The sequence below is a fragment of the Schistocerca serialis genome, chromosome 2 (genome assembly GCF_023864345.2).
Source record: "Schistocerca serialis cubense isolate TAMUIC-IGC-003099 chromosome 2, iqSchSeri2.2, whole genome shotgun sequence".
Taxonomy (NCBI): domain Eukaryota; kingdom Metazoa; phylum Arthropoda; class Insecta; order Orthoptera; family Acrididae; genus Schistocerca; species Schistocerca serialis.
In genome coordinates this window covers 711,015,679-711,027,232 of record NC_064639.1, presented here as the reverse complement: position 1 = coordinate 711,027,232, position 11,554 = coordinate 711,015,679, and the positions used below count along the sequence as shown (strand labels likewise).

At 39.4% G+C, this 11,554-nt stretch overlaps 1 protein-coding gene across 1 annotated transcript; it reads right to left on the bottom strand.

Annotated features, from left to right (window-relative positions):
* Nucleotides 1–8,625: 8,625 nt before the first annotated feature.
* On the bottom strand, nucleotides 8,626–10,669 carry LOC126456352 (uncharacterized). The gene is made up of 3 exons (XM_050092105.1): nucleotides 10,504–10,669; nucleotides 10,049–10,302; nucleotides 8,626–8,712 (listed from the first exon to the last, which is right to left on the bottom strand). The coding sequence occupies exons 1-3, from the start codon at nucleotides 10,667–10,669 to the stop codon at nucleotides 8,626–8,628; spliced, it is 507 nt and encodes a 168-aa protein (XP_049948062.1).
* Between the last annotated feature and the right edge of the window lie 885 nt (nucleotides 10,670–11,554).

The following is an 11,554-nucleotide window of genomic DNA, read 5'->3' as shown; positions in this document are numbered from 1 at the left end:
CTAAAGTTGTCAATTCAAGTGCTAATGAACACCACAATTGATAAGAGAACAAAACGACGCTGCTGCCAAGAAGGTATTCACAATTGTTTAAAAGATATTTAACGACAATCTGTTGTCATTTATCGTGAGCGCACTTGCACAAGAAGACTGGCTTACTTAATTATGAACCAATTATTACTTATATTTATTGTAATTGAGCCAAATGTAAGCGAGTGTTGATAACATTTCTTTTATTTAATTATTGTTGTGGTGTAGTAATTTAATACAGGAAAGTAATCATGTTGAATCAAACTGTGACCAAAAGCAATTCAACAAACTATTAGTAGATCCATATGAATTTCGTCCTCCAGTGACAGTTATGGGATGGCAGGAATGAAGTGGGGGTGGAGAACATAATTCAGTGAACCTATCGAGATTTAATGAAGATGTGAACTTTAGGAAAGAGTTAGATACTGACCACCATAAATGCCATGATCAATGTAAAAGTACAGATTAGACCACTGTTAATGTTGTTATAGGAAATGTTTTGACTGTAGCTGTTCTTGACACATTTGCTATCAGCAAGTTTGTTTAATAATATTAGTGAGTTTACAGGGGTACTTACTAACCCAGTACAAATCTGCAAAGTTATTGGTGTAGTCGGTGCCGGTTTGCGATATGGCGAAGTGCAAGTACAGTTTGAGATAGTTATAGCCAATGGAGCCATAGTGTGCCCATTCTTAATTGTAAATGGGTTGCTTGTAAATGCATTTTGGCAGGAGTTTCTGAGGGAGAGCGATACAGTTCTCAGTTCTGAAATTTCATTTGTTATGGCATCCAGCTCTGACGACAGATTTCTTGATTTAGACGACATTTCATTCTGCTTAGACAACATTTCATTATTTCTGGATGAGATTTAATTGTCGGTACTCAACTTTTCATGTAGCTATAATGATAAGTGTTTAAAATTTATTTTCAACATTGCCTCTAAACATTGATATAATGCAATAAATGGATCTTGATTAGTTGTTGGAATAATTTCTTCTGTCTCAGCCTGACACTCCAATTTGCATGCTTAAGTGTTAATATTAGCAACACCTGTGTCAACGGATTCGCTAGGTTCAGCATGTGATTCTCCTTCAACATGTGTTTCACATTCCACTTTGAAAGGCCTTGCAATCATTACCACAACACAGAGATGGCTGAAAATACCTGAGAACATGCAAGTACTTTATCTTAATGAAATATACTGTATGGAGGTTGTTTGTGTTGTTACCCCCAGATGATAATTACAAAACATTTGTCAGTATTCGTAAGCAGTGGCTCCCTGAGGTACAGAATATGCAGGCACTGAGAAGTAAGCTTAAACAGTTTATTACCAAAAGACTGTTTATAAAAATATGCATGCTATGCACACCCATTATCACTGTGTCTGACATCCAAACACTGGCTAATTACAGTTGTATCAAAAGGCTCCATGGAGAGCTAAGAAAAGAGGCATATTTGCGATCTAGGCGGGGCTAGTAATACGACGCGCTACAGATGGCGGCTAGGGGCCTACTCTGCTGTGGCACACTGCGCCCGGACACAAGTCTACTGACCAAGCAAATGGTCAGCATTCCAAGATAGGTCGGCTTGCGAGCACGTGTTACATACTGTACGGTTACGCGCAAACCCACAGACCCTTGCATCAATCTCCCCAGAGAAAAAGAGCAACCATAAGTGGCTCGAAACGACCTCCTGGGCGTTATGAATTTATTTCGCCATTCGTGGCATCAGAAGGCATTGCAACATGTATTTCATTTGGAGACACAGTGATGTTCGGTACAGAGAAGCGATCTTTCAGGATGATTTTGTCATACATGGCAAATGCTGTTGACAAAAGACAAATTAATAAAAGTAATAAAAACACAATACTGACAATCAAGTATGCATTAACATTACTGGATAAATCGAAGGACTTAACTCTATTTGCTGCTCCAATGAAGTTTATCTCATTATTGTAAGAAATTACATTTTTATGGATATCCTTAATTAAATCATTGTCTTCAGAAAAACTTGATAATGAATGCTTTCCATATGTTAAGATATATGAATCATTGTAATAAACAGATAACATTCTCGTTAATGGCAAATGTCCAGTAGCATGAAATGTAGCTGGCAATACACTAGGCAAGTCAAATAGTTCACATGATAAATCACGATGTGTGGCATTCAAGATTAATCCACTATTATTCAATTTGAGTGTAAAGGATGGCTTAGGTGTATCAGAAATTTTACATGCAAATGTGACATCAAGGGTGGAGTTAATTGAGAAAATTATACCTTCAGAATATCATTTAAGAAATGGATGTTAAAGATGCATTAAAATTCTAGGGCAATCATCTCTTGGGGGATGATTCATAAACAATTCTTTCTCCAGCTCGTACACCCATCTTCGATCCTTGCTGATCAGTAGATAATCATTTAGTACGTACTATACATGAATACCTGCCTGTCTTCATTTCGCAGGGTTAAGTATAAACCTTACACATTTCAAAATTATGCTTTAATCTAGCAATGGGTGTAGAAACAATAACAGTTAATTCATCTTCAGTTATTAAATAGTGTGTGGTGGTTAACTTGTAATAAGCATGTAAATTGCAAGAGTTACAGGGTAAATCATAGTATATGTTAAGACACTTCCTGGTAGATTAAAACCGTGTGCTGGACCGAGACTCGAACTCGGGACCTTTGCCTTTCGTGGGCAAGTGCTCCACCAACTGAGCTACCCAAGCACGACTCACGCCCCGTTCTCACAGCTTTACTTCTGCCAGTACCTCGTCTCCTACCTTCCAAACTTTACAGAAGCTCTCCTGCGAACCCTGCAGAAGTAGCACTCCTGAAAGAAAGGATTTGCGGAGACATGGCTTAGCCACAGCCTGGGGGATGTTTCCAGAATGAGATTTTCACTCTGCAGCAGTGTAGCTCAGTTGGTAGAGCACTTGCCCGCGAAAGGCAGAGGTCCCGAGTTCGAGTCTCGGTCCGGCACACAGTTTTAATCTGCCAGGAAGTTTCATATCAGCTCACACTCCGCTGCAGAGTGAAAATCTCATTCTGCATAGTATATGTTGAATCTAGCTTTCGTTCAGTTGGTAGTAGGATATGTAAAAATTGTTTTGGATGTAGTAGTACATTGCTCAACGATCATTTGAACTACTTTCTAAGGTTGTTCTTAAGTTAAGGGCATCAATTCTAGCATTTGATAAACTATCAGTAATCCTTAACACAAGAGTGTTTAAATCTAAGTGTGCTCTCACAGCATTTAATCCTAGGAATCGGTCTTGGATATTTGCGTTCGTTTCATTACGAATTATGTGGAAATGAGAGATAAATTGCTTTACAATCTGTTCAATGAAAACTGTATGATAAGTAATGGTTCTTTGCATATTCTTTAATACGATTATTTCATTAGAGAGTTTAGTCGAATTTTGTACTGGACTGTTGCTCAAGAGCTAATATTTTGCCTTTAACTTGCAGTAGATCTCGACTAATTAAAGTACCAAATAAGTACAAAGGATACTCCCTCCAAAATCAAACCAGGCGTGTTTATGCCTAAGTAAAGTTTTGCATGGCAAAAGCTTTAAAAAACAGTAAATCTCTTGTTTATAATTAGCAAATGTAGACTCTGCTTGCATTTTTCCTGTTATCGAGTTATTATACCAAGATGTACACATTTCCAAAATTGTATCATTACCCTTAACAGAACGAATTAGATCAATTTGCTTCTTTACAGAACTAAACTGTTGCTGGATTTCACTCAGATTGTACTTGAGTACAAGTTTTGCATTACTCGTTGAAACTACCAAGTCTGATCATGGTTCAAACAAAACACCTGTACTCTGTGGTACTATTATTACAGCATTAGTAGAATATGCTATCATAGCAAACATTAAAATAAAAATGAACATGATTAATTAATTCTAAATACTAGAGTTAACATTGAACATAAAATAAAGGAATTGCTTGTGGTAACCTATGGAATAAAAGGTTTAGCTTTACCTGTGCACTCATGTAATAGCTTCAATACTAAATCATCACAACATATTCACATAAGCACATGGCTGAAATAAACACGCATTGCACTCTCACACACTACACATGTTTACACGGTTTGTAGGGGCGTCTGGATCAGGATGCGATGCATCGGCCTTGAAGTTTGGACTGCGACCTCGCCGTTCTCGCTTCCTGGGTTTGAGAACAGCAGGTCTGCCTCTCGGTCAGTCCTCGTTGTCTTGCGATGCTACAATAAATCTACCCAGAAATGGCTTTACACGATTGACATGAACGACAATCGAACAAAGGGGCAATTGGTGCTTAAGAGTGACTGGCGACAATACCTCTAAGATTGGATATGGTCCTTTCCAAAACTTCTTCAACTTTTTGACTTAACTCTTCTGTAACACCACATTGTTCAGATACACAAGATCTTCAACTCGATATGTGGCACTGCTGCTTGGCAGTCGTATTATCTTGTTTGCTGAAGAAAGGATTGATGATTTCGCTGTTTGACTCCCCTCCATGCTTCCTAATTCGTTCCTTGATCACTAATTGTTCTTAATGGGGATCCAAACTTAGGAATCCATTTTTTTACAGAAACTTTAGCTATAGTCTCAGCACTCCGATCAGGTATTGGTATCACGAGAAGGTATCTAGAGAAATGATCCAACATTGTCAATATGTTTTTGTTTCCATCTTTAGTCTTAGGCAACGATCCTACAACATCTAGTCCTACTCTTTTAAATGGTTCACTTGTCTCTGGTAGTTCTTGCAATTGTGCTCTACTTTTTCTTACATTATTCTGTCTGTTTCAGGAATCTCATTGTGAAACAAATTGGAAAACGTCAGCTTTGCAGCTTTGCCACCAAATCAAACGAGCTATTTTATTGTTTGTTGATTTTTACTGCAATGTCCTGATAATAAAGAATCGTGTTGTTCTATCATGATTTGCTCTTTCATGCTTTCTGGAATAACTAAGCAGTTTCCTTTACTAATGATTTTGTACAATAATCCATCTATTTCGACAAAATGTTGACTTTTTTCCACAATTTGCACTGTGGATCTTCTTCTTGAGCTGCCTTTTACTCTTCTTCTCGACTTATTGTATCACAAACATTGACTTTTCCACTCATTGCATCAGCATTAACATGTTGTTTACCAGGTCGGTGAGTAACCTTAAACTGGAACTTACTCAGTCTTAATGCCCATCTTGCTAATCTGGAACTTGGATCATTTAAGCTTAATAACCATTTAAGTGCAGCATGATCTGTAATAACTGTAAATTCTCTTTGTGTTAAGAAACATCTGTTATGTGTTATATTAAAAACCAAAGCACAAAGCTTCTTCTCAGTAGCAGTATAATTACATTCTGCTTTCTTTAATTGTCTGGAAGCAAATGAGATTGGATGTTCATGACCATCAACTTCTTGAGACAAGATTGCATCTATGGCAAAATCGGATGCATCTATTGAAAGAACAAAAGGTTTACTAGAATCTGGATAGGCTAACACAGGGGCCATGGTTAGAGCAGTTTTAAGTTCTTCCATTGCCTTTTTGCATTCTGTTGACCAATTAAATGTGGCTCCTTTCTTCAGTAACTGTGTCACTGGATGTGCTATATTCGCATATCTGGCTATAATTCATCTGTAGAAATTTGACAATCCCAGGCGATTTTGTAATTCTTTCAAATTCTATAGTTCGGGAAAATTCTTTGCATCTTCAATTAATTTTGGATCAGATCGAACACTTTCACTGGTTATAACATGACCACTCTAGTTAACCTTACTTCGTGGAAAATGACATTTATCTATTGATAAAGGCAGGTTTGCACTTCTTATATGCTCAAAAACAGCTTGTAGTCTCTCAGTATGCTGCTTCATGTTTTCATCAAAAATTATTCCACAATAAAGGTAAATAAGTGCTTGTGTTGGGGTGAGTCTTTATAAAACTGAATCCATCAGGAGTTAAAATGTAGCTGGAGCATTACTAAGTCCAAATGGCATACGAAGATACTTGTATACTCCTGTTTGGTTTACAAATGAAGTTTTTGCTTGATCATCTGGATGCACTGTTAACTGGTGATAACCACTTGTTAAATCACATACTGAAAAAATTCGACATCTTCCCAAGTAATCCAAGGTGTCCACTAAATTTGGTAAGGGGTAGATGTCAGGTGTGGTCACAGCATTCAAAGATCGGTAATCAACACAAAAACTTAACTGTGGTTGGCCAGAAATTGATTTACAATTACAACAGGCGAACACCACAGTGGATCTGAAGGATCTCTTGGTTTTATAATTGTTCTTTAATCATGTCTTCTTCTTCTTTGACTAAATGGTATTCGGTAAGGTTTCTGTGTGATTGGGGCTGCATTCCCTGTATGAATACGAAGCTGAACTAAATGAGTGACAGGTAGATTTTCACGTTCTGGGAATAAATCTGCATACTCCAACAAAACAGGCGCTAAATTCTTCTTTTGTTCATCAGCAGTCAAATGTTCTATCTTCTTCCAAATCTTGCACTTCAGTTCGTTATTATCTTCATCTCCTCGTTGCAATTTTGCGGTACTGTTACCAAAATCTGTGTTTATAACTGCAGCATTTACATAATCTAGAATCTGTATTAATTCACTTTTACTTTCGCTCAACACTTCAGCAACTTTAGTTCCTTGTGGCAAAACAACATCCTCATTGCTCATATTCGTTATTGTAACCGGGACTTCTGCGACATTCTGTCTCACCACTGTAGCAACACCTACACTTCTAGCAACATAATAATGCGTTGTATCCAGTAACTCACTTTTCTCGGATTGCTCAATTAATTACAAAGTTCCTTCCTTGCATCGGGGTAACTTCAACATAGATTGTCTTTCCTAGTCCCTTGGGAATTTGCTGAGGCTGATCAATTTGAACATCGACTCGGACGGTTTGAACTGATGCATCGTTTGGGCGGTCCATTCCCACAACTTCAGTATTGCTGCTCCTTTGAGTACAATCTGAAGAACGATTTCCTAGGTTGTAGTTGCTACACCCTAGTCTAACCCTCAGTCACGCACAATTCTGGGACTCCTGAGTTCGGGCGCAACGAGCCTGACAGGCACGGATTTTGAAATCACCCATTATCTCAGATTCTCAACTTTAGTACCCTAAACGTAATCAGTTACTTTCATGGGAATGTGTAGAGACAGAACATACGAAAGTGGACGAAAAAAAAAATTATTAACCACAAAAGTAACAAAATTGAAAGGACTGAAATTTTGAAACCACCACCAAACAGTTACAGTTTTTAGTACATAAATTTTATTAAACAGTAAATTTAAGAAAAAAACTCTAATTGTAAACCACTTTTTTGATGCTGGTGTCTTTCACACTCACTCAGAATTACCAGAAGGAACACACTGGCGCACAGAAAAGCAAAGTTGGCAGACCATATTTGCGCGGGATAGGCAGATTGCGTTATGGCAGTTTTTACATTCATATTTTGACATCCTTCTGCAACCCGTCTGTGTAGTGCAGGTGGTGCATCTACATCTTTTTGGACGTGGGAAGCGTGATGATTCCTCTCTATCTTCAGTGGGGATAAATCTTTTGAGCCGACTTTGTAGGCTGGAGGGGATTCCAACCTTTTTCATACTTCTTCTGTGTAGCTCTCCAAGAACAAGTTGATGTACCATTGGTTTTAGGTACACTCTTCTACGCATTTTCTCCAGTTGATTTCCAAGAGAAATTACCTGTGAGTTGATAGCACCCTCATTCAGCATCGTGAAAAAAATTATCATTGGCCATCGCTTTGTGTTTCGGCTGACACTGTAAGTAGCACACATCTGATCTACAGCATCAACACCACCTTTTCTTGAATTGTAGAAAGTAACAATCTCTGGATTATTTTTCTCTCCACATTCGGTATCAATAGCAGCGTCATTGTGCAACGAAGATACAAGAATCACATTTTTGTTCTGGTGTGGTATGTAGCAAACCGAAACCTTCCCATCATTAAAGCCAAACATGCTGCTGTATCGTCCCTTCCCTTTTACTTCAACAAATTCTGACGGCAATTGCCTTTTATTTTTTCTGACAGTTCCAACAAATGACAGCTTTTTTGTTTTCAAATAGTTGATGAGTTCAAAATCAGAAAACCAGTTATCTGCCGTAATATTGCGACCAGATCCAAATAAAGGCTTAGCCATTCTCTTGACAACTTCATTTGGCTTGTTGCTGACACAGAAGGGACCTAATGGCTGTAATCCAACGTAGATCTCCATTTTGACTGTACACATCATTTTAGCATCAACAAGAGCAATATGTTTTATTCCATATTTGTTTGGTTTTGATGGTAGGTACTGCAGAAAAACACATCTTCCGCAAAAACCGGGAAGCATTTCGTCTATTGTGACGTTTTCACCAGGGGAATAACTCTTTTGACAATTTTCCACAAACTTTTCGAAAACTTCATGGATTGGCGCTTGCCGGTCAAATTATTTTCGTTGGGTTCTGGTCATTAAAACGAAGGTAACGTATCAGACACTTAAATCGTTTGAGATTCATCACGAGGCTGAATTTTTCAACGCCGTCGCCTTCAGTCCCCCAAAGTTCCTCCAGGCTTTGACGGTTACCTCTGTATGCTCCTGCTACGTACAACAAGCCAATAAAGGCCCCATAGTTCGATTACATCTGTGGAACTGATGTCTCTCTCTCTCTGGAGAAATGATCCTTGATAGTGTACGAGGGTTATTCCAAAAGTAAGGTCCGATTCGCCGTAACTATTGAAATTTGGCGCCAATGACAAAACACGCATGCGCGCCGACTCCCGGCAAGCCTTGCGCGTCAAACGCCGCCATTCGCTTTGTTACTGTTGCTGAGTGTAGTTCACAGTGTCACTTTACAATGTTTAAGACAATTGATCAGCCCGCCGATTGTGAAGTAAGGGCAGTGATACGGTTTTTGTCTGCAAGAAACAATTCAGCGGCGGAAATCCATCGGCAGATTACTGAAGTGTACGGTCCTAACATAATGAGCGACAGTAAAGTGCGCAAGTGGGTGCGAGCTTTTAATGAAGGACGGGATAATGTGCACGATGAACCACGGTGTGGCCGACCATCAGTGATTTCAGACGATTTGGTCAATGCGGTTGACAAAAAAATTCGTGAAGATCGCCGATTCACTATTACAGACGTAGACATGCATTTTCCGAATGTGAGTAGAACAACTTTGTACAGAATTGTGTCTGAACATTTGAAGTTTCACAAATTGTGTGCCCGTTGGGTTCCCAGGCTGCTTACTGAGCCCCAACGAATGAAAAGAATGGCTTTTGCTCTTGATTTTTTGGAGCGATATCATAAGGAAGGTGACAGTCTTTTAGACAATGTTGTCACAGGGGATGAGACATGGGTTTCTCACATCACTCCAGAGTCTAAACGTCAGTCAATGCAATGGCGTCACACGTCATCGCCAGTCAAGGTCAAGGCAAAGCAGACAATCTCAACACATAAGGTTATGGCGACTGTGTTCTGGGATAGACGTGGAGTATTGTTAGTCGACTTTATGGAGAGAGGAACAACGATTAATAAAGCCGCCTACTGCGCTACCCTGTCTAAACTTCGACGTGCAATCCAGAATAAGCGACGTGGTCTTTTGTCGTCTGGAATCATGTTGTCGCATGACAATGCCAGACCCCATACTGCAAATGAAACGCAAGCTCTGATCAAGAAATTTGGATGGGAACAGATGGACCATCCTCCTTACAGTCCGGACCTGGCGCCAAGTGATTTCCACCTGTTCCGTTACTTAAACTAGTTTCTCGGCGGCAAGCGTTTCGACACAGATGATGAAGTGAAAGAAGCAGTTAAGGACTGGTTATCGTCACAGGCGGCCGATTTCTATAACATGGGCATTCAAAAGCTTGTTGAACGATGTGACAAATGTTTAAATAAGTATGGAAGTTATGTAGAAAAATAGATAAAGATGTAAGGAATGTAAATAAAACAATTGTTTTGAAAAAACATTTTAGTTTTGATTTTTTTTTATAACCGGACCTTACTTTTGGAATAACCCTCGTACATGTATTGGTTTGTGTATCTATCGATCATATCAAGGATCTCATCACTGAATATATTATTCCAACATTCAACTGCTGTTTTAGCATTCTTAGCATTTCCTATGACTCCAGGAAGGTTAGTGATGATGTTGTGAGACTCCTTGCGCTTTCTTTTCCCAGGTGGCTTTTTGGCCCACATGGTCTTATTATCTCTTCCCAAATAAAAAAATGGAAATGTCGTGTGGCTAGGGCCTCCTGTCGGGTAGACCGTTCGCCTGGTGCAGGTCTTTCGATTTGACGCCACTTCGGCGACCTGCGTGTCGATGGGGAGGAAATGATGATGATTAGGACAACACAACACCCAGTCCCTGAGCGGAGAAAATTTCCGACCCAGCCGGGAATCGAACCCGGGCCCTTAGGATTGACAGTCTGTCACGCTGACCACTCAGCTACCGGGGCGGACTCTTCCCAAATAAAAGCTATTTGTTTTGTTGTCCCTTCTTTCTTCATCTTCATCAGTCTCCTCACCATCTTGCTCTGTTACAGAATCGCCTTCACGTTCTTCCACCTCGTCTTCAGAATCAATGTCACTCTCATCCCCAACATCCTCAATCAGCATGGGGTCTTCCTCTTCAGCGCACATCAGCAAATCCCGTATTTCCTCAAGATGACGTGGATTAGACACATCATAGTAATTGCGAGCCATATTTGTGGAAAATCTGGGGAGTAAAAGAGAAAACACCAGGATAATTACGTGTTCAGGCGCAATGTGCCTGAATGGCCGAGCTCAAAATAGTTCAAATGGCTCTGAGCACTATGTGACTTAACTTCTGAGGTCATCAGTCGCCTAGAACTTAGAACTAATTAAACCTAACTAACCTAAGGACATCACACACATCCATGCCCGAGGCAGGATTCGAACCTGCGACCGTAGCGGTCGCTCGGCTCCAGACTGTAGCGCTAGAACCACACGGCCACTTCGTCCGGCCTCAAAATAGTAAATATTTGCGTAAATAATTCACAAAATTCACGTTACTCATCCATCAAATGAACAAAATAAGCACTCTGATGAAAAAGAACAAAAAGTACGCACCTTCGTAAGTGAGACATGATCAGGTGCAATCAGGGTGCGATTTGTGCTTTTACCTGTGGGGGGATGTCTTAGGGGGTTAGTAGAATTATACATGTTACTAGCTTGGACCGCGGCGTTACGCATGGTTAAACAGCTATTTATAAATAGATGTTAATGCCGAAACTCACTATTCACACGTATGCACTATCAGAAAAGCCATCCCTTGTTATATCTTTAAAAGTACATTATAGGTAAAGCTTATTTACAAAATCATCTACATACAGGTATACGAGGGGAATTCAAAAAGTAGAGGCACATTTGTGAAAAGCTGTACTTATTCTGAAGATAGAAAACTGAAACATATTAATAGTATTAATAGTAAGACTTATTAAAAACTTTCAGTGTTCGGCTCCACAAATTTAAATTATATGT

Excerpts from the sequence above, each read along its gene's own strand:
- LOC126456352 (XM_050092105.1), bottom strand. The coding sequence starts at position 10,669 with ATGCTGATTGAGGATGTTGGGGATGAGAGTGACATTGATTCTGAAGAC. Across the intron at positions 10,303-10,503 it reads TTTGGGAAGAGTCCGCCCCG|GCCCTAGCCACACGACATTT; the intron begins GTAGCTGAGTGG and ends ACCCGACAGGAG. Across the intron at positions 8,713-10,048 it reads AGGGTTATTCCAAAAGTAAG|AGAGAGAGAGACATCAGTTC; the intron begins GTCCGGTTATAA and ends TCATTTCTCCAG.